The 27,707-nt window shown below is 38.5% G+C and overlaps 2 protein-coding genes across 6 annotated transcripts; one reads left to right on the forward strand and one right to left on the reverse strand.

Moving 5' to 3' along the window:
• The first annotated feature begins 249 nt into the window (after positions 1-249).
• LOC306881832 (uncharacterized protein) lies at positions 250-9,677 on the forward strand. Of its 4 annotated transcripts, none has more exons than XM_079436148.1 (13): positions 250-332; positions 988-1,802; positions 1,895-3,251; positions 3,606-3,752; positions 3,838-3,908; positions 4,002-4,087; positions 4,200-4,260; positions 4,423-4,498; positions 4,647-4,697; positions 5,180-5,418; positions 5,545-5,760; positions 7,219-7,307; positions 7,393-9,677. In XM_079436148.1, the coding sequence occupies exons 2-13, from the start codon at positions 1,302-1,304 to the stop codon at positions 7,466-7,468; spliced, it is 2,970 nt and encodes a 989-aa protein (XP_079292274.1). In that variant the 5' UTR covers positions 250-332; positions 988-1,301; the 3' UTR covers positions 7,469-9,677. The 4 variants fall into 4 exon arrangements, 3 of the variants coding, with proteins under 3 accessions (XP_079292274.1, XP_079292275.1, XP_079292276.1); XM_079436149.1 differs by having other exon boundaries at positions 267-336; XR_013785168.1 differs by having other exon boundaries at positions 281-332; positions 7,104-7,307; positions 7,393-7,716.
• Positions 9,643-27,218, reverse strand: LOC306881834 (polyhomeotic-like protein 3; the record flags this gene model as incomplete). Of its 2 annotated transcripts, XM_079436156.1 has the most annotated exons (15): positions 9,643-10,245; positions 10,350-10,605; positions 10,709-10,847; positions 13,733-13,847; positions 13,925-14,075; positions 14,354-14,598; positions 14,672-14,828; positions 16,425-17,032; positions 20,200-20,431; positions 21,277-21,366; positions 21,488-21,643; positions 22,122-22,211; positions 24,253-24,414; positions 24,667-24,872; positions 27,134-27,218. In XM_079436156.1, 14 exons carry the CDS (start codon positions 24,841-24,843, stop codon positions 10,091-10,093), a joined length of 2,733 nt encoding a protein of 910 aa, XP_079292282.1. In that variant the 3' UTR covers positions 9,643-10,090. The 2 variants fall into 2 exon arrangements, with proteins under 2 accessions (XP_079292282.1, XP_079292283.1); XM_079436157.1 differs by lacking the exon at positions 27,134-27,218 and having other exon boundaries at positions 14,672-14,825; positions 24,667-24,843.
• Positions 27,219-27,707: the final 489 nt, after the last annotated feature.

Here is a 27,707-nt window from a genome sequence, read left to right on the forward strand (position 1 = left end):
TGTACATAAAGTTTTTTTTTTAATTATTTTTCTCAAGACATACCAGAAATTATTCCTTTAAAGATAAGATACATATTTATAGTTTTTTTTTTGTTTTTAAGTTGTTATATATGTTTATATATATGTTTACATTTATAATTATTTAATGCACATTTTAAGTCAAATTGAATTAAATGTAAAATTGACACAAAAAAGAAATAAAGAAGGGGAAAATAAAGAAAGAAAAAAGAGAGATTGTACTTTTGCGTGTTTTTTAAAGAGGGAATAGAACTGAAACAACTTCCTGATTGAAGCTGAAACGACGACAGAACGCTTCGTAAACATCTGCAAATGTAGGTACTGAAATGCTAATATTTCACATGAGCGACACATTTTATTTTAAAGTTTATTTCATTTTTACACTCTTTAAAAAAAATAGCAGCAACTAAACCTTCTTCTGCAGATTTAGGGTACTATAACACACGTTGCCTGCCTGACCGTGTTTATGTTGGTTTTTCCATGGAGCTGCTAATGCTAACACAGCGCTCCCAGTCAACACGTCTGACGTCTTTTAAATACTTACTTTGTGTTGCATTTTGAGCTTATATATCGTTGTATCCGTCATCATACGGACCTTAAGGTTTTGCGAATGTTTTTAGCTAAAGCACTTGGGTTATGCCAGTTCCAGTATCTCAGCAAACCCAAATGTTTACAGGAACTAACAGCGGCTTTATACGCTGAATTTCTCTGTATGTTCACTGTTAAGTTTTGTATAATCTGTGATGCAGTTGCTGGAACCTTCTTATAGTTTATTTGATATATGTTTATAAAATATAGTCTAATGCATCTAACATCATGCCTTTTATATCTTTACAGTAAAAGCTCTTAGTTTATCAGCTTTATTGTCAGGCTCATGGTTGCTGTGTGAATTTTTACCCCTGTAAAACTTATGGCCAGTTACATATAGTTACAATTAAGTAATAGACCTAACTGTGGGTTTCTTTGCAGCTCAGGATAATGAGACCAAACTTGGTTGTGCCGATGTTTTGAGACCCCTATGGTTGCAGGAATGAGCTCTTCTCATCGAAGGAATCCTAACAGGACCCGTTGCACCATTTTGGAAGTTCCTTCAGAACTTAACAAACCTGTTTCAGGTGACAAAGCTTCCATCTTTCATAGTAAAGAAAGCACAGTGTCTCAAGAACTGAATTCTGCAGAATCACATGGACCGAGAACAACCAAGAAGGAGAAACCTCAAGCAACAAAACCAAAATGTCTTCCTGACTTGTCAGCTTGTTTACAGAAATCAGCACATCAACTAAATGGACTGGTGTTTTCAAAGTCATATGAACTTGATGCCTCAAACAATTACCACCCCCAAAAGTCTATTAGAGACATCAAAAATGTATCATAAGGGAAGAAAAAATAAAGTCATTCGACCCAGTGAGAAAGAAGTAGCTGCTAGCAAAGCTTGTTCAGACGGACTGGACCATTCTGAACACAATTCTTGCCCAGAACAACACTTATGCTCTCCAAAAACAAAAGGGACACGTTATCGGCACTCTAAAACAACTCAAAACAATCAGACCCCCTCTGATGCTTCTACAGGGCTTCACACATGTACTACATCTCCTCTTCATCTCACGGAGCTCTTCTCCTGCCACACTAACGGTGATTGTAGCTCCATACCATTCACCCCAAAACGGGGCAGGCCCCGGACCAGGCCTCTCTTCAGCTCTACACCGACCTCAGACTTCCAACCCATATCTCCAAAAAGAGCACTGCATAGTCATCAGAATGCCAAAGAGTCCAGTCGAGTAAAGGTTTGTGTGACAATCATTATTGGAATATCACTTGCTAACTGTTGTTTGCAATTTGTGGCTTAACCTATTTTTTTATGTGGTATTCCTGTTAGACGCCTCCTACAGATGTTACACCATCTAGACCTCAGAGGCTCGCGGCAGCAGGGAGACCAAGAGGTCGCAAAAAAAAGAACGTGGAGGAACAACCAATTACCTCTCCATCAGTGAAACAATGCAAGAAGCATGCAATATCTGATCTAGAATCTCCTCAGGAAGAACCTGTTGAGATGCCACCTCCAAATGAAGCTCACGTTGAAACCCAGATGTCAGAGCCTCCTACAGACGTTACAACATCTAGTCATGTCAGATCTCGGAGGTTTGCGGCTGCAGGGAGGCCAAGAGGTCGCAAGAAAAAGAACGTGGAGGAACAACCAATTGCCTCTCCATCAGTGAAACAATGCAAGAAGCATGCAACATCTGATCTAGAATCTCCTCAGGAAGAACCTGTTGAGACCCCACCCCCTAATGAAGCTCACGTTGAAACCCAGATGTCAGAGCCTCCTACAGACGTTACAACATCAAGTCAAGTCAGACCTCGGAGGTTTGCGGCTGCAGGGAGGCCAAGAGGTCGCAAGAAAAAGAATGTGGAGGAACAGCTAATTGCCTCTCCATCAGTGAAACAATGCAAGAAGAGTGCAACATCTGATCTAGAATCTCCTCAGGAAGAACCTGTTGAGATGCCACCTCCAAATGAAGCTCACGTTGAAACCCAGATGTCAGAGCCTCCTACAGACGTTACAACATCTAGTCATGTCAGATCTCGGAGGTTTGCGGCTGCAGGGAGGCCAAGAGGTCGCAAGAAAAAGAACGTGGAGGAACAACCAATTGCCTCTCCATCAGTGAAACAATGCAAGAAGCATGCAACATCTGATCTAGAATCTCCTCAGGAAGAACCAGTTGAGACGCCACCTCCTAATGAAGCTCACGTTGAAACCCAGATGTCAGAGCCTCCTACAGACGTTACAACATCAAGTCAAGTCAGACCTCGGAGGTTTGCGGCTGCAGGGAGGCCAAGAGGTCGCAAGAAAAAGAATGTGGAGGAACAGCTAATTGCCTCTCCATCAGTGAAACAATGCAAGAAGAGTGCAACATCTGATCTAGAATCTCCTCAGGAAGAACCTGTTGAGATGCCACCTCCAAATGAAGCTCACGTTGAAACCCAGATGTCAGAGCCTCCTAAAGACGTTACAACATCAAGTCAAGTAAGACCTCGGAGATTTGCGGCTGCAGGGAGGCCAAGAGGTCGCAAGAAAAAGAATGTGGAGGAACAGCTAATTGCCTCTCCATCAGTGAAACAATGCAAGAAGAGTGCAACATCTGATCTAGAATCTCCTCAGGAAGAACCTGTTGAGACGCCACTTCCAAATGAAGCTCACGTTGAAACCCAGATGCCAGAGCCACAGGAATTAGGTACATGGCCTTTTTATTTTGATGCGGACACTGAAGCGCTTTCATTCTATAAGTAGTAATTGAATTGAATGTTTATTTAAATAGCCAATAATTAAAAATTATTATTCAGTTATATATATTGTATTAGCCTAATAAAATATTTAAACATTCTATTAAAAAAAAAACAAACACAAAATTGCAAATTTATATGCAATGTTACAAATTCAACGTCATGACAAAAAAGTTGTTCTTGTGCCTTTATCGTAAATATGCATAAATAAGGTTCGTAAGTTAATGTTAATATTTGTAAATGGAGCCTCAAATATATGTTGTTGTCTTTTGAAATCAGTCGCTGTATTGTTATGTGCCCATCAGATGAAAACGTGTCCTCTGACCTCTCCATCGAGCTGAGTCTGCAAGAGAAGCCTCATCCTCTTAACAACTCTCTCTTCATTGAGGAGGAAGAGGACCTAGACGACGATGATGAGGAGCTGCCCAGCTTTTTGCAACAGGACAATAAAAGTGAGTGAGCAATAAAAAGAAGAAAAAAGTGTGTATATGTATCCTATATATATCCAATATGTGCTTTGAAATATTTGGTTTCCAGAGCCTTTGTCAATCTCAGAGGGACTTTGCGTGTGGTGCAAACTGAGGAAATATCCCTACTGGCCTGCAGTGGTATGTTAAGCTCACTGTGCACATTATGGATTTTGTGCAGTTTGTAACTCTTTTAGACTGTAGTTGATGACAAGTTGTTCATCCATGGCACAGGTTAAAAGTGTGAATCGCAAGAACAAAAAAGCCAGCATTGTGTTTATTGATTGTTACCTAATCGACCAGAAGAGAATAAGAAAAGGGTAAGAATTTATCAGTATCTTAATATCACTTATTTTTAGTGTGTATATGTGTATTTATAATAAATCAAATAATAAATCTGAAGTGTCTTAACAACCCTTTTTTTATCCGTAGGTTTTCTGTTTCCCTGCGAACTTTAAAACCTTTTGATTGTGAAGAATGTGAACATTTGGTGGTAAAGTGACATCTCTTTGCCTTGTTACCGCATTATTTAGATTTTTCAGAGTGCATGCTCGCTGTTTTCATTTTTCTGCTATTAGTCAACATTTGCTATACTGAGGATACTTCAAGACGATATTTAAAGAAATGGTGCATTTATTTTATGTATCCATTTTAGGACATTGCAAAAGAGAAGTATGGCAATGCTATTACCTGGTCTCTGGAACTGATTTCAGACTATAGGATCCGCATTGGTATTTATCTCTCAGTGTTTCTGTCTGTTTTCTTGTAGTACAATTAAACATTTTAATAAATTAGAAATGATATTTAACAGAGTCACCTTTTCAAACAGCAATTTACAAAAACTGTCTGAAAAGCTGAAATTCAGATGTTTTCTGGCAGGATGTGGATCTTTCTCTGGTTCCTTCATCGAATACTGTGCTGCTGACATCAGTAGGTTTCCTATAGATTTTTATACTCATCTAGCGTGTTTTTAATAGCATGTTAGGGGTGCTAATTAATTACTTGTTAAAATGTAAGATTTAAGACACTTTATTGTCTTAATCTGCACAAATATAAAAACTATAACACATTATAGGTGGTTAATTTACTAATCAATAAAATAGTAATAATAATTATTTTAAGTACCTTTGAGTTACACTTATAAATGAATATTACATTTTTTTTTAAAACATTCCCAATACTTACATTTTTAAGATTAAGTAGTACTATGCAGATGGTATTTGTAGTACTCCACATTTTATGGTACTTTAACAATCAGTTAATTGATTGTTAATTTTAATGATAGCGGACTATAAAAATTAACAATAAATCAATGTCCATACTCAACAATTTATAATCTCATTATGTATCAAGTAATTCTCATTCACCAGTGCTGGTTTAACAGAAATGGTCCCTTGATCCGATGATCCCAGGTTGTCCAGTGCGGAGGAAGTACTCTGAGGGGAAATCTGTGCTGACCTTCCCCAGTCAGGAGATTCTGGGCGAGCAGTGTGACAGCTCTGATAATAACATGGAGGACATCATCGTGGAAGAGCAAGATGAGCTTCTCTCCAAGAAAGTGCTGCCCGACCGATCCAAGGCTGCACGCAACCGCGCCAACAAGCAGTTGGTTGACTTCATCATCAGACGAAAAGTCGAAAACCGCTTATTGGTATGATTTCTACTGATATATTCATAACTATTTGGATTTCCAGTATTTTTTTTAATTGGAGACATGTTTATTCCATTATGACAGACAAATGTGTGCACAGCTAACTCTTCTGTCTGGTGCTCACAGGCAGTCATTAGCGGTTGTGAGTCCTCTAAATGGATGCAAGCCCTTCAAAAGCCTTCTCGCCCAGTGGTTGATGTCTACCTGGAAGATGAGGAGCAGGTTGATAAGGTGTACCGCTACTTGAACAAAGTCTGTGATAGTGCCCCTCAAATAAACACCTGTCTAGAAAACATCCAGGCCGACCGGATCCGCCTTATTCTTGATGTGCTTCTGCCTGAGGTAATCACCTTCATTTACACTACCATTTGGGCTTGATAAGGTTTAATGTTTTTGAAAAAAGTCTAAACAGTAATACTCTGAACTATTATTACAGTGTACTATTTACTGTATTTTTAAAGGGGTCATATGATGCTATTTTAAAGATCATTAATTCAAATTCAAATTTTATTTGTCACATACATATACATACGTAGTACGACATGTAGTGAAATGTATTGTGTATTTGGTGTATTTGGTGTAATAGAATATGTTGACATGCTTTAATGTTAAAAGAACACATTTTTTTTTTTCAAATACTGTACATTATTGTAGTTCCTCTATGCCCCGCCTCTCTCAAGCGCGTCATTTTCTACAAAGCCTCTCCTTCCAACAAGTGCAGGCTGCTCTGATTGGCCAACTGACCCAATGCATTGTGACTGGCCGAACACCACAAGCACATGTCGGAAATGTAACGTCCCTTACCATAATCGTGAGCTTCAGCTTTAAAGTTAGTTTTATCAGTTCAAGCCCAAAAGGGGAACAGAGTCGCGTGACAGACACTGATGATACTCATATGTATTTGCAGTACACAAGCCGCAGTTAAGATAATTTCTGACAGGCTGTATACTCCGCTGTGATGTGACCCTGTTCCCCACACACACACACACTCACACGATGTGCTGTTGTGTTGTAAACAAATCTTAACCAATGATTCCTAATTGCATCTACTTTCGGAAGGCCAAATAAAGTGCTTTTGCTTTCGCATAGAAACACACCGCGTCTCCCTGACATGGCTGCATCAACACTACTGCGGTTACTGAAACCACGCCCTCTTTCTTTGCGTGATCATTTGGGCGGCACTACGCAAATATTTCCACATCTGAACTTAGACATGTGGGGGCGTGTTTGAATGAGCTGTTTTAGGGGGGTGAGAACGAGTCTTAACTTTTATAAAGAATATCTCTTTGGGTTTGAGACTTTAGTCTTTGCAACTTTAGGGATCTCATCTTCAAAGATCTCTTGAAATCGCATCATATGACCCCTTTAAATGTAATGTATTCCTGTGATGGCAAAGCTGAATTTTCAGCATCATTACTCCAGTCTTCAGTGTCATGTGATCTTTTAGAAACCATTCAAACATGCTGGTTCAGTGCTCGATGAACTATTATTATCAGTGCTGAAAACAGATATGCTGCTTAATTTTTTGTGGGAACCATGATATTTTTTTGATCAGTAGAAAGTTAAAATAACACTAATTATTTTAAATAAAAATCTTTTGTTAGAGACTTTACTGTCACTTCTGATCAATTGAATGCATCCTTGCTAAATAGAAGTAGTAATATTATTATTTTTAAATCCTACAGACTCCAAAAATTTGTGACATACTGCAAAACAACCACAATATGTGACACATACTGCCAAACAACCACATTCTAGCATCTTGCATTGCCATGCTTCAGTGACAGTTTTGCTTTTTAGGCCATAATCTATGCCATTGCTGGAGTCCACAAGCTTTCCCTTGAGAAGGCAGAGGAGAAGTATCGCAGAGGGCCGTGCTTTAGTAACAGGTGGAGTACTTATGAACTCACTTGCCCAGAAAATCTGAATCTTGCATCTGTGTAACTCACAGCCGTTTTTATTTCATTGTTTTAGAGAAAGACAGGAGTTTGACATGATGATTGAACAGCAGATGAAGCTCAAGGAAATCACTCTGCAACATAGGCAGTGACGGCCCCGCTATTTTAAAAATAAATTAACTTTTATGAATTCTGTTCATATTTTTATGAATAGGAATATTTTCTTCAGTATATTTTCTTTCTAATCATAGTATATAAGAAAATTAATTGAATGATGGTCGAATGATTTTTCATGTCAAAAAAGATTTTGCTGTTGATTGTAAATTAATCTGCTATTAAATGTTTATCAAATCTCTGAGACTTTATGAGCTGAATGGTATATCTATGATGCTCAAGTCAGCAAAATATGGTGCTTTTAATGTGTGCAGTGTATAAATAAATGCCTTGTGCTAATACATAAATACACACGTGGTCAGAATTTTTGGTACCCTTGGTAAATATGATCACAGAAAGCTGTGAAAATTGTTAATCCTTTTGATCTTTTATTTAAAACAAAACACAAAAATCTAAGCTTTCGTTGGTTAATAAGAATTTAAAATGGGGGGAAATATCATCATGAATATGAAATGTTTTTTCTCAAATACATGTTGGACACAATTACTGGTACCCCTAGAAATTCTTATGAGTAAAATATCTCTGAAGTATATTCCCATTCATATTCACAATTTTGAGCACTCCAGGGTGATTATGAACATGAAATTATCCAGCCATGGCTTCCTGTTTCACAGAAATAAAAATAGATGGAAAACAAAACGAAGGCCAAATTCCAAATTAATCACCCATCACAATGAGAAAAACTAAAGAATATATTTCTGATGTGCAGCAAAAGATAATTGAGCTTCACAAATTAGAAAGTGACTTTAAGAAAAGAGCAAGAATTTCCAATCAACAGAAAATGTTATGAATCTGCCTGGAAGGGGGCGTGTGTCTATATCGTCCTAATGCACGGTGAGGAGGAGAATTTGAGTGGCTAAAGACTCTCCAATGATCACAGCTGGAGAATTGCAGAAAATAGTTGAGTCAGGGTCAGAAAACCTTAAAAAAAAAAAAGTTGTTTGGGAGCGTTTCAAGATTAAAAAAATCAAGAAAAGAAAATATTCTCATCCAAACACAATCCTCAGCATATTCAGTTATCAGACACGACTGGAACTTCAAATGGGACTGGCTTCTATGGTCAGATGTGACTAGAAAATGAACTTTTTAGCAGCAAACACTCAAGATGGTTTTGGTGAACACAGAGATAAAATGTACCCCATGTGTACAATGAAATATACTGCTGTATGTTTTATGTTGTGGGCATATATTTCTGCTGGAGGTCCTGGGCATCTTGTTCAGACACATGGCATCACTGATTCGATCAAATACCAACAGATAAAAAATCAATAAGTGACTGACTCTGTTAGAAATCTTACAATGGGCCATGTTTGGATCTTCCAAACGGATAATAATCCAAAAACAAACCTCAAACACAACACAAAAATGGGTCAGAGCACAAAACCAAGCTTCTGCTGGCCATTCCAGTCCTCTGACCTGAACCCTGTAGAAAATGAGTGAGGTGAACTGAAGAGAAGCATCATCAACATGGAGCTGGGAATCTAAAGAGTCTGGAGTGATTCTGGATGAAGGAATGGTCTCTGATCTCTTGTCAGGTGTTCTCTAACCTCATCAGGCATTATAGGAGAAAACTCAGAGCAGTTATTTTGGCAAATGGAGGTTTCAAAAAGTATTGAACAAAAGGGTACAGTTAATTATGTCCAATGTGTATTAGAGAAAAACATTTAATTCCTAATATTTCCCCCAATTTTAAATTCTTATTCTCCAATGAAAGGTTAGATTTTTGTGAATTTAAAAAAAAAAATAGATTAACAATTAACAAAAGGATTAACAATGCAGATTTATTTCCACAGCCTTCTTTGATCATATTTACCAAGGATACCACCAATTCTGACCACGTGTGTACATAATTTAAAAAATAATCTAATATTCATCAGATTAACTCAAACACGTGGTTGCTACTTGTTTTGAAAATGCTTAAGTGTGTGCTTGAGTGTTTGTAACTGAACCCTGTCAAGCTGCATTTACAGTCCACACGGCTGATGTCTCTAAAAAGTGTTGGCTTTTTATCCACCTCACAATTCACATTCATTTTATGTGCATAGAAACTTTTTCTACACCGATGTACGAAAAGATGCCAAAGTTGTTGCATTTTACTGCAACTGAATTCTGGTCTAATGTACATAAAAATTTTATTCAGAACTTTGCAATTGATGTTTATCAATAAATCTTTATTTTTCAACACATATTATATACTGTTTTTTGCAAACATTTACATCATTTGAAAAGCTTTCCTTTATATTTAAACAGTGTTGTGTAAATTGTTTTTTTTAAATACTTCGTACATTGTGTGCCAACTTCCACAAATTGTGGCTGCTCAGCTACATCATCTCTCATTCTTCATAATCTGCCTTTTCAGTTGGCCTGTTTACCCTAAACGTAATATACAAGATCAGAATTTAGTTTTAGATATTATAAAACTTGTCACTGAATGGAATGAAATCCAAGATAAGTCCACCATGAAACTTTGAGGTATATGAAGATGGTCCCCAAGAGTGTCTACAGTATTTGTAGAATGGCCACACGTTGAAATTATGGCACTTTAGAGGAATCTGACTCTCGAATACTGTGTGACCCACACACTGAGAGTGGAAAGACATCTAATGTTCTTTGAGAGCATTGATCTGTGCACAGATTTTGAGTGCAGGGCCAAGTTTAATGTTCATAGCATTCATGAGATGGTCCTCCGTAAGCAGCAACAAGGCCTGTCCGTCAATCTCCTGTGACCGGAACTCTGCAGCAATGTCATGGCACCCTTAGAGCAAGTGGAGGAGATGCAAAGATTAGCATATGATTCTAAAGGTCATATAGAAATCTATTTGCTAGCAATTTATTCCTGTGGTCCAAAGCTGAATTTACCTGGTAAAGAGCTGATGAAGGAGCACACTTTCTCCACGGTCCACTGTGAGGGACTTGAGTCAAGAAGACAGTCAGAGCCGCTGCTGCTCTCCACTCTGCTCTGTTCTCTTTCTCTGTCTTGCTCCTTCTCTCTTTCAGCCTGCAAGCGCAGTCTTGTCGTCATCGGGCCTGGTGGATCCTCCTCCTCTTCTCTCTCTATCCAAATTGAATTGGAGGCCCTCTGGTTGTTGTTGGTACGATGGCAGTCTTGCAGCTGCTAAGGAAATAATGTGGTACAGTAGGTCACTCTCACTTATTAATTATGCTATTGCATTGGATTGTATATTTTGGTTAAATGTTTATTTGGTTATTTCACTGACCTGCCTGAGGAAGTGTTCCCTGGACCCGCCGTTTATGCGACTAGGTGGTCTCCCCCGCTTGCCCATGGGCCTGTGGGGCCAGCGGCCAACTTTTTCTGACCTGAACAGGTTTAGGCGCTTTTTACAGCTTACATTGAATCTGTAAGGTATGAGAGATGAACAAGGCTGTGTGTGCTGCAGTATACAGTTTTATGAACACAAACTTAAGCTAAATTCTGTTTAGGTAAAACAGTCAGTTTATGTTCAATTGAACTGGCAAAAATCTGAATCAGAATTAGCTTTATTGCCAGGTATGTTTGCACATGCGAGGAATTTGTTTTAGTGACAGTACACAGTGCGACAGAATGACAGCGACAGGACAGGACACAGATAATAAAAAAATAATGTACAAATATACAAAATGGACAATATGCAAAATAGCACAAACACAATATACAAAATAGACAAGTCAGTATGTACAGGTATGTTAGGTGCAAATTTGAAATGTGATGTGTGTTAAATAAAAAATCAAAAGTATGATAGTGTTGTGTGTTTCATGTTTATTGTTAAGAGTTCAAATGTTCATGAGATGGATTGCCTGAGGGAAGAAACTGTTCCTGTGTCTGGTCGTTCTGGTGCTCAGAGCTCTGTAGCGTCGACCAGATGGTAACAGTTCAAAGAGAGAGTGTGCTGGATGTGAGGGGTCCGGAGTGATTTTGCCAGTCCTTTTGCTCACTCTGGATAAGTACAGTTCTTGGAGAGTGGGGAGGATTGTACCAATGATTCATCAGCAATCCGGACTTTCCTCCATAGTCTTCTGAGGTCAGATTTGGTAGCTGAGCTGAACCAGACAGTTAATGAAGTGCAGAGGATGGATTCAATGATGGCAGAGTAGAACTGTTTCAGCAGCTCCTGTGGCAAGTTGAACTTCCGATCAGTGTGGTGTCGTCTGCAAACTTCAGGAGCTTGACAGAGGGGTCTTTAGATGTGCAGTCGTTGGTGTAGAGGGAGAAGAGCAGTGGAGAGAGAACGCAGCCCTGAGGAGCTCCAGTGCTGATGGTGCGGGTGTTGAATGTGTATTTTCCCAGCCTCACTAGCTGCTGCCTGTCTATCAGGAAGCTGTTGATCAACTGACAGACAGAGGTGGGGATGGAGAGCTGAGTTAGTTTGGGCAGGAGGAGGTTTGGAATGATAGTGTTAAAGGCCGAGCTGAAGTCCACAAACAGGATCCTCACATAAGTCCCTGGTGTGTCTAGGTGTTGCAGTGTGTAATGCAGTCCCATGTTGACTGCATCATCCACAGACCTGTTTGCTCTGTAGGCAAACTGCAGGGGGTCCAGTGATGTCCTTTAGATAAGCCAAAACCAGTTTTTCAAATTACTTCATGACCACAGATGTTAAAGCCACAGGTCTGTAGTCGTTAAGTCCTGTTATCTTGGGTTTCTTTGGGACGGGGATTATTGTGGAGCATTTGAAGCATGAGGGGACTTCACACAGCTCCAGTGATCTGTTGAAGATCTGTGTGAAGATGGGGACCAGCTGGTCAGCACAGGATTTCAGACAGGCTGGTGTCACACCGTCTGGGCCTGGTGACTTCCTTCTCTTGTTCTTTTTGAAGACCTGGCACACGTCATCTTCTCTTATCTGCAGTTTAGGTGTGGGGGAGAGGGGGGGTTGCAGGAGGTGTGATTGGTGTTTTTTCAAACCTGTAGGAGAACTCATTCAGATCGTCTGCCAGTTGTTGATACTCCACAGTGCTGGGGGATGGTGTCTTGTAATTGGTGATGTCTTTCAGACCTTTCCACACTGAAGCCGTGTCACTGGAAGATAATTGGATCCTTAACTTATCGGAATAATTCCTCTTTGCCACTCTGATCTCCTTTTCCATTGTGTATTTGGCCTGTTTATTAAACTCTGTCCCCATTCCTGTAAGCATCTTCTTTGGCCTGATGGAGCTGTCTGAGTTTTGCAGTGAACCACGGTTTGTCATTGTTATAAGTTAGATGAGTCCTGGTAGGAATACATATATCCTCACAGAAACTAATATAAGATGTTACAGTCTCTGTGAGCTCGTTCAGATCATCAGCAGCTTCAAAAACACTCCAATCAGTAAGGTCGAGACAGGCTTGTAAAACCCGCTCTGTCTCATTAGTCCATCTCTTTACAGTCCTTAATACAGGTTTAACTGATTTCAGTTTCTGCCTGTAGGTCGGAATAAGATGAACCAAACAGTGATCAGAGAGTCCTAAAGCTGCTCGTGGGACAGAGTGATATGCATCCTTTATTGTTGTGTAACAGTGATCCAGTATATTACTGTCTCTGGTGGGACATGTAACATGTTGTGTGTATATAGGCAGTTCACGGGAGAGATTTGCTTTTTTAAAGTCCCCTAGAATGATTAGAACAGAGTCCGGGTGTTGTTGTTCTGTGTCTGTGATCTGATCAGCGAGTTTCTGTAAAGCTGAGCTCACGTACGCTTGTGGTGGAATGTAGACACTCATGAGAATGAACGAGTAGAACTCCCACGGTGAGTAGAAAGGTTTACAGTTAATGAAAAGCATTTGTAGATCTGAACAGCACATCTTTAACACAAATATCTTAAAAGGCAAATATCTTAAATGTGTTTTCCTCATTATATGCATACATTCTTACAGAAATGACTGCATATACACTTCTGTTCAACAGTGTGGGTTCAGTAAGACAAAATGTATTTTTTTAACAAATAGTTTTTATTCAGCAAGTATGCATTTAATTGGTCAACAGTGACAGTAAAGACTACTAAACTGTTACAAAAAATCTATTTCAAATAAATTCTGTTCTTTTGAACTCTCTATTTATCAAAGTATCCTTAAAAGAAATGCATCATGGTTTTCACAAAAAAATATTAGGCAGCACAACTGTTTTAAACAAGTTAAATACTGAGGTTTAGAACAATCCTCAAAACCTAAAGTATGAGCAATAACAATCCTAAAAGTAATTATAATAATTCCACTGACACTACAAACTTCAAAAAGTGTGATTAACACTACCCATAGTGCTCTTTACCTTCTGACGCATGTCATGGAGCAGAAGCGTTTGGACCTGAGGAAGGTATGAGCGAAGCCTCTCTTCCCACAGAACTCACATTCGAGTACATCAGGCAGGTTTTCAACTGTCTGTTCTGAAAAAAGAAGAAATTCTGCAAGAAACGCTCATATTGACTCATATTGTTAATAAGAAATGTGCTGATGAGCCCACCATCCTCAGCAGGTGGGTTATCAAGGTCAGAATCGGTGGAGTTCTCCAGATGGTCCGCATCCATCAGGCAGTCATCCTGGGCTGATTCTCCGTTCTCTCTATCTTCTGGTAGTGTGGCCTGCAGGTTAATCTCTAAAGAAGTATGTCTCACCTGATAAAAAAAGACCAGCACATCAACAGTGGACTTACCAGACATATTGAGATGCTTTTTGTGGTTTCGGTTTCTGAAAGTATGGAGCACTTTGGGACGGGGACTTTAATAATCGGGTTGATCTGAATATTTGGCCCCAGACCCTCACTAGGCCGTCTTACGCTCTGCTCTGAGGGAGTGAGCGATCTTTGAGCTTCACGGCAACACTAGAGAACCATGGGCTTCATTAGGGCCTCATGGCAGCTGTGAGTTGCTACGTTGTCAACCAGTGGACATACCGGGAACGGCTCCAGGCCCTCTCGGATGACGAAGCCCTCAATGAGGTGTGTGAGGATGTGAGGTCTAACGATGGCCTGTGAGGGCCGACCCTCAGGGTTCCCTGGGAGGCTGGCTGGGGGAAGCCTGCTGGTGCTTCTTACCGCAGAGGAGAGGAGGGGAGGGGGGGGGCTGTTGTCATATGTGGGGTCCTCCGGTGACCGGATCACAGATCTGCTGGATGGTTCGCTCGGAAGGTCCAGAACGGCTATGGTTAGAGTAGAAGTCTGGTTAGAGTTCTGCAGACCACTTTGCTAGTCTTCAATATTTATATAAGATACCTGTACAGTTTTCTGGTTGTGCTGTTACATCATCAGAGTTTCCCTGGGGCTCGTCTGGTGGGGACAGTGGTGGTGGGGTGGGTATTCTGTTCTGAGGATGTTCTACATCCTTCACCAAATCCATGCTTCCACTCTCCTTCAAAAGCGGTGTTGCCTGCTTTCATAATAAGCATATGATTAAAATGGTATATTTAAATTAATAGTTCAATATATTCTGTCATCATTTACTTATCCTCAATGGTTTTCCAAACCTATATGATTTTCTTTCTTCTATGGGACACAATTTGAATACAGTGTTAAGTTCTTTGCACACCGAGTCCGAAATTCTTGTCCGGAATTTTCGCATGTTAAAAAATATATACGACCTCACGTTGTGTCAATCACGTCTACACATTATCTCTGAAACTTTCATCTGTCATAAAAAGTTTTGGATCAGGTTAAATTTTCTGTGTTTTTGCAACTGTAGCAAGCATTTTGATAGGAAAGGATGACAAATACGAAAAATGCATACGAAAATTTTGGACTCTGTGTGCAAGGACCTTAAATCTCATCAGCAATTTTTTTGATAGCGTAGACGGGTAGATCATGATGATAATTAAATAAAGAATACAAAAAGTAAGCCAGTTTTCAAATGTTGTTTTTGTTAATATGTTTAGGTTTTAAGGTTAATAGGTTAATAAGGTTAATATGTTTAAACTGATTTAAGAATGTTTGAATGACATTTTCATCAACTAAAATCAGATGCCATTTTAAGAGTAAAATGTACTAAAATTAATAAGAATTACATTAAAAAAATATTTATCAGAAGTCAAAAGCTATGACTAAAAATCCTGTCTAAATAAAATGAATATGACATGACGAAATATTGATTATTTTTAAAGGACATTTAAAAGCCAAAGACAAAAACTATGACTATTTACACATTTTAACTGTGTAAAAACTCTTACTGTTTTCGAAGAATAAGAAGTTCCATTTAAAAGTTTGGGGATGGTCAAATTTTTAAATGTTTTTGAAAGAAGTCTCTTCCGCTCACCAAGGCACTTATTTAACTGTAATAATTATTAAAATATTACAATTTGAAGGCAACTGTCCTATCCTAGTGTATTTTAAAATGTAATAAATTTCTGATAGCAAAGCTGAATTTTTGGCAGCCAATCTTAAGTGTCACATGATCCTCAGAAATCATTCTAATATGCTGACTTGGTGCTCAAGCAACATTATTATCAATGCTGAAGGTTTCAAGATTTTTTGAGCAATAGAAAGTTCAAAAGACAAACATTTATTTGAAACAGAAGTCTTTTGTAACAATGTAAACATCTCTACTGTCATTTTTGATCAATTTAATGCATCCTTGTTAAATAACAGTATTAATTTCTTTAAAAAACTAATTCTTACGGATCCTAAATTTATGCACGCTTTGTAGCTTCAAATAAAACCCCCAAAAAGCACCATAAACATCATAAATGTAATCTATACATGTCATATAGTATATTCTGAGTCTTCTGTAATCATATGATAGCTTTGTGTGAGGAAAAGACTGAAATTTGTTAGTCACAACTTCTGATTTCATTCATTCATGCCTGTCCACATTCAAGTGAGTGATCATGTTCAAATTTTCTTTTATGGAAAAGAGCAGTCTGTACACTCCTTACATAAAAATATCCCTTTCTCTTCTACTGTAAAATAAAATAAGGTTTCAAACTAAATTATTGTGAATAAATGACAGAATTGAATTGCTTTGAATAAGACTAACCGAGGGAGCTTCTGTTTGCATGGCAGGTTGCACCTTTAGGTCCACTGCCACTGTCTGTGGTGGTGGCAGATTCTGAAAAGGCAACTGAACCACTGCTTCAGCGACTGGGAGCTCCTCCTCTGACACCAACATGTGGTCAGACTGGACAGCTACGGTCTGGACTGAGCGGAGAGACAGTCTCTGTGGCTGGACCAGCCTGGGCAGAGCCATGGTGAGAGGAGGGGGGCTGGACAGAGGTGAATACTGGGACACCGGCTCTAGCACTGGGCCCAGATGAAGTGGTGGAGGGTCAGGGAGCACTGCAGGGGGAGCTGTGGACGTAGACACCACTGCTGATTGATTGGTTGGCTGATTTGAAGAGGAGGGCACTGAGAGGAACTCAGTGTGCTGTGATTGGACAGTGGCTGTAGTGGGAGTGGTACGGGTCTGCAAGGCGAGGGGTGGAGGAGAGCTATCTTGCGGCGTGACACGCAGCGCAATGGGATGGACCCGTCTGTGAGAGGTGGAGCTCTGCTGGATGAAGAGCTGGTGTGGCGTCACCCTCTGGCCAGAAGGGCAATGCAGCTGGTGTCTGACCAAAGTATGAGACTGGACTGGTGTGACGGTTGCTGCAGTAGAGACAGTCATTAGGAGCAAACAGACAGTGTTCAGATAAAACAGTTCAGAGATCTTTGAAAAGAAAAACAGATGAGTTATAGAAGTGAATCTCAACATTTTTGAATTTTTGACCATTTTTATTTAGAGAAACTAAGAGTGGCACTGTTAAAATAATTAAATCCCATAATTCCAGAAGTTTTAAGAATTGAAAGTTCTTCAGGGTTCACACTCTTTATGACAAATGAATTCACATGATTTTTCCAGCTGTTAATGAAAACAGGATAAGTTTTTTTTTTTAAATGATGTTTACTCACAAATCGCAATTTCTCAACATTTCTTTACCAATAAATTGTCGACAATTATTTTCTAATTGACATAATTAGAATATATATATATATACAGTGCTGCTTGAAAGTTTGTGAACTCTTTAGAATTTTCTATATTTCTGCATAAATATGACTCAAAACATCATCAGATTTTCATCCTGAAAGTAGACAAAGAGAACTGAATCAAACAAGTAAGAGAAAAATATTTTCTATGTCATTTATTTATTGAGAAAAATGATCCAGTATTACATATATGTGCGTTGCAAAAGTATGTGAATCTTTGCTTTCAGTATCTGGTGTGACCCCTTTTGCTGCAGTAACTGAAGGTAAAGTTTCTTGTAAATGCTGATCAGTCCTGCACAATAACATGTAGGAGTTTTAGCCAATTCCTTAGTGCAGAACCACTTAAAACTGTGATGTTGGTGGGTTTCCTCCAATGAACTGCTTGCTTAGGTCCTTCCACAACATTTTAATTGGATTAAGGTCTGGACTTTGACTCAGCCTATCACAAATCCGTTTCATAGACTTCCATCTAATTGCCACCAGAGGTCGCCCCGCCATCATATTGACTCTCACAGACTGTTACACTCTCCCTTCGTTCCATTCGGAAGGGCTCATCCCTATGCCCTAATCCCTTCAAAGGTTTACCCTCCGGAGTGAGAGCTTCGAAGGGTTGAAGGGTGTAGAGGACCAAACAACTGTTTCTTGAAGTGCCCTTCTGCGTTATCCTCCTGTGCCCACACGGAGGCACCATCATCATGGAAAGAATCAGCGCAAAGGATCATGGGGATCCGAAGTGACCATCAGTTGTACCCTTCGAAATCCTTCATTCCGAAGGGCCCTTTGAAGTGGCCAGTTTTGAGCACTTTGGTTTGGAACGACCCTTCAATATGGCGGCCATGATTGTTTTCACTCCAAAGTGCCCTTCAGAGGGCGATATATCCCATTTGGAACGCACCCTTTACACTGGACTTCAGTTCCCACAATCCATTTCACTCTGATTATGCACACGGCTGCAGCCAATCACAGTCTCTACATAAGCCATGGACTTCCTCTCTCTCTCTCATTGCCAAGTATTGTTTAGCACTTATCACTCTTTTAGCGATAGCTACTTTACGAAGCCAGTTCCCGGGCTAGTTCATAGTTCCTAGTTTAGTCTGGTCTTGCCTTGCCTTTTTTCCTGTGTGAAGATCCTTGCCTGTGTATTTCGGATTGCCCTATTGTCTTGCCGTTTGGCCACTGTTTACCCCTGTCTGGACTATTGTTTGTGTTTACGGATTACCCCTTTTGTCAAGCCCTCTGGATTCTGTTCGCCGATCAAAGACCCACACTTGTTCTAGGATTACTCTTTGTCTTGCCTGTGTTGTACCGGTTTACCATTGTCTGAACCTTGCCTGTTTCATGACCACGTCTCTGAATAAAAGCCTTGCTAATGGATCCACACGTCACGTCTCGTTCGCCCCGTAACACAGCCATTCCAAAACATTGACTTTGTTCTTCTTTAACCATTCTTTGGTGGAATGACTTGTGTGCTTGGGGTTGTTGTCTTGCTGCATGAACAATTTTCTCTTGAGACTCTGTCCTTAAACAGATGTCCTGAAGTTTTCCTTTAGAATTTGCTGGTATAACTCAGAATTCATTGTTCCATCAGTGATGGTAGGCTGTCCAAGAAACCATCATGTTTCACAGATGGGATAAGATTCTTAAGCTGGAATGCAGTGTGTTCTTTTCTCCGAACATAATAGCTTCTCATTTAAATCAATAAGTTCTATTTTGGTTTCATTCATCTATTAAACCTTTCTCCAATAGTCCTCTGGCTTGTCCACATGATCTTTAGCGAGCAATTTTCTTTTTGGAGAACAGTGGCTTTCTTCTTGCAACTCTGCCATGCACACCATGGTTGCTCAGTGTTCTCCTGATGGTGGGCTCATGGAAATTAACATTCATGTGAGAAAGGCCTTTAGTTGCTTAGAAGTTACCCTGGGAACTTTTGCAACCTCACAGACTATTACACATTCTGCTTTGGAGTGTTCTTTGTTGGTCGACCACTTCTCGGGAAGGTAACAGTGGTCTTGAATTTCCTCCATTTGTACACAATCTGTCTGACTGTGGGTTTGTGGAGATGGTTTTGTAAACTTTTCTAGCCTGATGAGCAACATCAACTCTTTTTCCGAAGTCCTCAGTAATCTCCTTTGTTCGTGACTTGATTCACTTCCACAAACATGATCAGACTTTGATAGATAGATTTGATAGTCATTGTACTGACTGAAAACACCTCTGCACAGATGGACTCTAATTTCACCGTTAAATGAACGGCTAATCCAAGAGATTCACATACTTTTGCCACTCACAGATATGCAATATTGGATAATTTTCTTGAATAAATAAATGACAAAGAAAATATTTTTGTCTCATTTGTTTGACTGCGCTCTCTTTGTCTACTTTCAGGACTTTTCAGGTGCGAAACTCTGATTATGTTTTGGGTCATATTTATGCGGAAATATAGAAAATTCTAAATGGTTCACAAACTTTCCAGCAGCACTGTATATTCATATATATATATTGATGTATTTAACCTTTATTTATTTATATCATTAATTTCTGTGACCTTTCCAGATGTAGGAATATTTAATTTTATAAAATCAATGAATAATTTAAACCATCTTGAGGCCACCTAGTGGATCCTGGTTGAGAACCACTGTGTTATGATATGTAGCTTAACCAACATGAAATTATTTTAGTTGTTTTGCAATTAAAATAATTCTGCTTTCCCCAATATTTACTACATTTACATTATTCTGCATTAACAACAGAGAAAGTAATGGAGATGGAAATGTGATCTTGTGACTTACAAGGAGGAATGAGTGGTTGGGCTGATGGTGGCTGAGTAACATCGGTCAACAGTGACTCACTTCTAGAAGTTTCTGCCAGGTTCTGGGACAGCTGTGTGGACTTCAGTGGGCAAATAGACATCTTGGGCAGGGGGCACACCAGCGTCTGACCTTGAAGAGAAGGCTTGATCTGGACGTTCTGGGGAGTATTAACTGCTCCAGGAGGATGTGTGCGGAGAGCCAAACTCTGAACCTTGCAGAGGACAAAACATACTCAATGAATGTGGAGCATCACTGTTCATTTTATTGCAATGTATTGGGTCATTTATTGTACGGGGTTCCAGATCGCATACTTATGCACTATTCAATTAAATTTAGTAGTATAAATAGCACGAGTAGCGGGTTCACGCTGAAAATTCCCCCCAAAAAGTGCACTATAAATACATGGAAGATGCACTTAAATAACCAGGGAAAAAAGTTGTTAGAAAAAATGCACAAAACTCTTGCAGCTTTAATTCTATAGCCAAGGGGGAGGGGCTATCAGACTCTGATTATTAATGACAAAATAACCTTATAAAATTCCGACACTACATGGTTGAGTACATAGTGCATATGTACATAATGTATAAGTGCATAATGAGTCATTTGGGGTGCAGATTATGTGTTCATGACTTAATACTGATATTATAAACAGGATACATGATGGAGAATGTCATAAATGTATTTGATAGGTTTAACTCTGTTTAGTAAAATGTTGTTAAATTAATATTGCAAAAAAATAAAACAGCCAGTTTGCATTCCCCCATTCATTATTACATGATATTTAATTTATAAAATGTTTAATGCTTACACAAATATATAAATGACTGGATTAAATTAATTCATTTAAATTCCAACAACAATCTATATAAAATAACTCTGAAGTGGGGAAAATATGATTTTATCTTTATTCATTATCCATCAATAACCTTAGTAAATAAACAAATAAATTATTATATCATATTTTATAGTATTAATTATTACATAATTAAATGCATATATAAATCTAACACAAATGGCACCATTAACCCATAAATTGACTAAAAAACTCTGTCTTACCTGTGATGATGCTGATTGAGAGGACACTGAACTCACAAGAGTTAGATCAGGTTGAACAGCAGCTACAGTGGCAGCAGGAGTAAGAATCAGCTACAGGTTAAGAGACAGTGACACGACAATAGAAGAAAGAACACAAAACAGAATCAGGTCAAGTCAGTGGAGACTTCAGAACACCAATGAACTCTGATGCTCTTAGTAAATATCTACTTACCATCTGAGTGCGCAGATACATTTGGGCCTGGCTACCTATGGGAGAGCTGTTTCCTAGAAGCATGGCCTGCTGGGATATGGCTCCCGCTGTGCTATTGGAGCTAGTGACCTGGATGCGACCTATTGGCTGAGTTACAGGAGAGGTTGTCATGGTGATCTAGAGGGAGAGAGGGGTTTTCCTATGTAATTTATCTTTGATCAAAATCTTAAAGGGCTAGTTCAACAAAAAATGAAAATTCTGTCATCTACTCAAGTCAATTTAAACCTGACTCAAAAAAGAAATGCTGTGGAAGTCAATGGCTACCGTTTGTTTACCAACATTTTTCAAAATATCTTTTTTTTTTTAATTCAACAGAAGAAAGAAACTCATACGTGTTTGGAACAACATGAGGGTGAGAAAATGACAGAATTTACTTTCCCTTTAAATGTCCGGATAAAGCCTGAACTTATTACCTATTTTACAAAACAGATTTGTTTTACATTTATAAGCAAAGGACTTTTTGCTAATAAAATTACAGTACACTTTTTACGGGGCTCTTTTTTCCAATATAATTTCCAAATGAGATCATGTGGTCCATCTACTTGAAACAAAAAGAGGTTTGTGACAAAAGTGTATAAAAAATGAAAGCACTCACTGTTGTTTGAGACACACTAGCCAGCTGAGTTACATTCCCATTGGATGATGGAGGGGAGGAGGTGGGCTGCCTGCCATTCGTTTGTGCGGCCTGATAAGAAGTAGCATTATATTATATTGCACATATTTTCATATACAGTGCCCTCCAAAAGTATTGGAACAGTAAGGCCAATTCCTTTATTTTTGCTGTAGACTGAAAACATTTGGGTTTGACATCAAAAGATGAATATGAGATGATAGATTAACATTTCAGCTTTTATTTACAGGTATTTTCATCTGGATCTGATACACAACTTAGAAGATAGCATCTTTTGTTTGAACCCACCCATTTTTCATGTTACCAAAAGTATTGGAACAGATAGAATTAACAGATTAAAGTGAAAAAGACTTAATATTTAGTTGCAAATCCTTTGCTTTCAATAACTGCATCAAGCCTGTGACCCATTGACATCACCAAACTTTTGCATTCTTCTTTTGTGATGCTTTTCCAGGCTTTCACCACAACCTCTTCGGTTTTGGGGGGTTACTCCCTTCAGTCTCTTCTTTAGCAGGTAAAATCCATACTCTACAGGGTTTAAGTGTGGAGACTGACTTGGCCAGTCTAAAACCTTCCACTTCTTGCCCCTGATTAACTCCTTTGTTGTTTTGGCACTATGTTTTGGGTCATTATCTTGCTGCATGATGAAGGATCTCCCAATCAGTTTGGTTGCATCTTTCTGTAAATTGTCAGACAAAATATTTCTGTAGACTTCTGAGTTAATTTTGCTGCTGCCGTCATGTGTTACTGTAACGAGGAGGCAGTGTCTTTAAGATCCATGTGCAGCTTTATTATCACACGAATGGTCATACAAGCATAAGTCAATCACAGGCGTCAGGTACCACTTAAGCAGGGCAGAATCATAAACCGAGTTCGGGCTAGAGGTCTGGGCAGGCGGCAGACAGATAACAAAACAGATCAGCAAGGCAGGCAGAGTCAGATTAGGCAGGCAGCATTCTTTCATAAACGGGTAAGCAGTCCAGGTCGGCAACAGGAAATCAAACACAGGATAAACGCTCAGAAATGTCTGCATGGCAAGAACAAGACTTCGCAATAAGAGCAAGGGTGGAGCAGATTAAATAGACCAGTCAATGGGGAACACCTGTGTAGATAATCAGTCTCAGGTACGGGGTGTGATGGGAAATGAAGTCCGAATGACAGAGTTAATACTCAGGTGAGGGTTCCCTCTGGTGGTGATCGGAGAGAGCCACAGAGGCTGAGTTCGTGACAGTTACATCATTAATGAAGATTAATGAGCCTGTCCCAGAAGAAGCGATGAAAGCCCAAGCCATTACATTACTTGTGTAATGTGTACTATAATGTACACCTGTGTACACTGTGTTTCAGATGAGCTTGTATGTTTGGGATCATGAGCAGATCCTTTTTTCTCCAAACTTTAGCCTTTCCATCACTTTGGTCCATAAAATCAGTCCATAAAACCTCGTCCCAGAATTTTTGAGGCTCGTCTCCTATTCTTGTTGATAATGAGTGGTTTGCATCTTCTGGTGTAGCCTCTGTACTTTTGTTCATGAAGTCTTCTGCGAACAGCAGATTGTGATACCTTCCCTCCTGCCCTCTAGAGGTTGTTGCTGATGTCACTAACAGTTGTTTTAGGGTCTTTCTTTACAGCTGTCACAATGTTTCTGTCGTCAACTGCTGATGTTTTCCTTGATGTTACTTAGTACACCAGTGGTTTCTTTCTTCCTCAGGAATTGTTATTGCCAGTGTTTGTGCAATGGTTTGATTGATTTTTCATCTTCTCTCAGCTTCACAATTGCTCGCAGACATTCAGTGCTATTTATTGTTTGAATAATCAATTAATAGGACACACCAGGGCAACAAAACACACCTGTCAGTCACATGTTCCAATACTTTTGGTAACATGAAAAATGGGTGGGTTCAAACAAAAGTTGCTATCTTCTAAGTTGTGTATCAGATCCAGATGAAAATACCTGTAAATAAAAGCTGAAATGTTAATCTCTCATCTCATATTCATCTTTTGATGTCAAACCCAAATGTTTTTAGTCTACAGCAAAAATAAAGGAATTGGCCTTACTGTTCCAATACTTTTGGAGGGCACTGTATATCCTCATACCTGCTCTGTAGTGGTCAGGATTTGTGTAGCCGTGAGGTTTTGTTGATGCTGCTGTTGTAGTGCAGCTGTTTGCAACAGGATATGTTGTTGTTGGGCAGCATACATCTGTTGCAGGTACTGAGCTGTCATGCTCTGTGGTCTGTGTAATGTCTGCTGGATTACCTAGGAAAACACCACATCATTGGCTTCACGCGGCACTGGAAGGAATCAACTTTTTGCCCATTTTGTTTACTCAAAACCACAACAAAGACATGGCATCTGAATATTAGATTAGCCTCAAAGCAATGTTCAGAAATTGGCTACTTTAATAGGCTGTTGCTATTCTTTCTCAGTGTTAAATAAAACAGGATACATTAGCAATGTGTAATACCATTTGTTTAATATGTTATACCGTTGATACCGGTGGGGAATTACCTGGACTGCCTGTCTGTCTGAAGTGATGTTTCCCAGAGGAATGGCGTTGGGCTGGGTGCCTGTGGGAGTGCTGGATCTGGGTGTAGAGCTGACGGTGGGTGCAGTGCTGTTGGAGGCTATTGTCACACAGCCGTCACCCTCCATCTCTTCCTGATTCTGTTTATCTGTGTCGCCCATCAGAAGGGTTTGTTAGCCACGGCTAGCCACTGTAATTTTGGAGAAATATTTTAAAAATACTTAAAAAATTGAGAGAATATCCTGTATTTTGTAATCCACTTCTGTTTAACTGCATGGTTTGCTGGTTATTTAGCTCACTGAGTTTGATTTAACTAGATTTCGAATTTAATTTAGAACATAATTAGAATTTTTTTATTTACAACATATTTATTGGCATATTTGAGAACTATGAAAAAATGTATCCTATATTAACTTTTTAGTTTATTACTAAAGGTAAATGTTTGCAATTACGTTGCAGAAATTAGTACAGACAGTTTCAGTTACCAAAAAACTATTTTAGCATTTAAAATATTTCACTAAATGCTCTAAAATTTACATTAAAATACTAGGGTAAAAAGATTTTAATTATATAATTAAATACACTTAATGTTATAGACATTAGATTATCAGTCATACAGATTGAAAAAAAAAATAAAACGTAGCTTATACTGTATTAAACAGGTATGAATGTGTGAAAAATTAATTCATTAATGTGAATTCTGGGTGTTATATGTGATTAATTAGGTCCATCTGATGTCATAACTTGAGATCAAAAAGCCAGATCAATCAGGACCACTAAAAACAAGTCATTCTTAAGAAATCTCAAATGCATTTATAAATACAGTATAGCTCAAAGGGTCCCCCTTATAATAAACAGTCATAAACACAACACCAATAAATATTCTGGAAATTAAAGTGATGAACGCACTACAATATGAATGTTTGCACCAATATGGCCATTCAGAATCCCATTTCACATTTATAACAAATTCACAAGTTTACAAAATTCCAAACTCGTAAAATTTTACAGTCATTAGCTATAATTAAGAATTGAAATGTAGGCTACAACTTAATGTACATATATAGATGTAATAGTAGCTAATTCAAACAATGTCATAAATTAATTTTTATTTTATAAGATTATTGAAAACTATTTTATTTATAGGCTTTACGTTACATTTACAATATCAGTTTGATAAAACTGTTGTTATAATAAATAGAGTCTTTGCACTTTTACATCTGCATTTAATAATATTTAACAGCAATGAATGGATAGTTTATTTAAAATCTGACGTATCAAATATTCAGCATGTTGGCCGATTTCTGTGCGCAAATGTCGCTTGTTTTCTAGATCTGCATTTTTACGGTTTTTAATATTAAAACTGTCATTCATTTTCTCTGTCGGATTACAGTATTTGTACAGTACAGTACAGTATATGTCATACTGTCATACATACAACATTTTTGGGAAAATAATTGACTAGAATAGGCGAAAATAATGAAGTGGGGATGCATATTGGTTTATGGATTATGCATATTGTGCTACCAAGCGCTTTCTTTTGCCGCGAACTTCATTCGATCTTTACAACTGAGTGATTTTTTTTTTTAAATGTTTAATATTAGTTTATGTTATAGGCCTACGACATTTTGTATCCAGACACATTATCCAAAATATATGAGCTAGCCGATCATAATACAGATATTAACAGAGGAATTCTAATCTTTTTCCATCCCTAAAGTCATTCAATAAATAATTTAAACCTCCTTATGGACTACCAAAATAAATAAATTCTTTACAATGTAATGAATTTCAACGGAGAAATTTAAAAAGCCTAACTAAAATATAAAAAAGCCTATTAGTCAATTGTAAAATGATTGTGTATAATAATTTTAAAGGCAAAGGAAGGCTATAAAGAAATAATTTAATAATGTTATATAGCATACACATTTTAAATATAGTCTAATTAAATATAAAACTCATGCACGTCGGAATTATTTAATCAGGCTTTTGTAGAAAAAAATAAAAAATCTGTTTCTACTTGTGTGACAACTTGAACTCAACTCAACTTGAACTCGTGTTATGGGTTATTAAATCAACATTGTTACAGTACGATACGCGGAATTTTACATTTAGGCTATCAATTAATTATTGCAATAATCGGCAATACTTAAAAACAGACTGTCGTCGCTTACGAAGTGCGTTACAGGCCGAATGTGTGCCTCATGTCATCTGTCTATAGTCCTAACTGCTTCTAACAACCCAGTGACATGGAGAAACGCCCACCTCTCCAGTCGAGCCCACCATGACATTCTTCATGTGGGACACTTAGATTTCTTTTAACAAACGATTTGACGGGAATTATTTTTTTAAATATGTTTTTATTAAGACTTTCCGTCTCCGTCATTGGGGAATCATGCGATCATGATGCTTTTGTCCCATGCATTGTTGAAGGCGCATCTGATGAGTTACCTGGCTGATATGAATATGAGACGTGAGCGCGCGCTGCTGTGCTCTGTCACGGCCCCAGTCATGTTGTAATGCGACAGCGCGCTCTAAAATGGAGATAAAAACAAAACCCTACGAGGCTGAGAAATTTCTGAGCCAGCAGCACCACTTGCTGTGTAGGAGGACTTCTTGCAGCGCTGCTCTCCACGTGAATTCTCGAATTCTCACCACTGGCCCTTTTTTATTATCACTCAGGGCCTAATAAAGACACGAATGGTATTGCATTCTTAGTTTTAGCTATTCAGTATTAAAACCCGCTAATAGGCTACGTTTCTGATAGTTTGCAATAAGTATAGGCCTAAACTTAATTTTCTGTAATTGTGTTCGACAAATTATTAACTTCATGTAAAATACAGTCATTTTGGCTACTTAAATTTCACCAGGGACAGTAAAATTAAATAAATGAGCCATTGACTGTTGATAAATGAGCTTGCGTGTGAAATATCTAAGGATGTAGGGATGATGTTGCCTATAGATTCACGGTGCGTATTTCTGTACACTTTTTTAAATAAGAAATTTAACACAAGGAAAGCAACAG

This window comes from Barbus barbus (assembly GCF_936440315.1).
Source record: "Barbus barbus genome assembly, chromosome: 15".
Classification (NCBI taxonomy): Eukaryota; Metazoa; Chordata; class Actinopteri; order Cypriniformes; family Cyprinidae; genus Barbus; species Barbus barbus.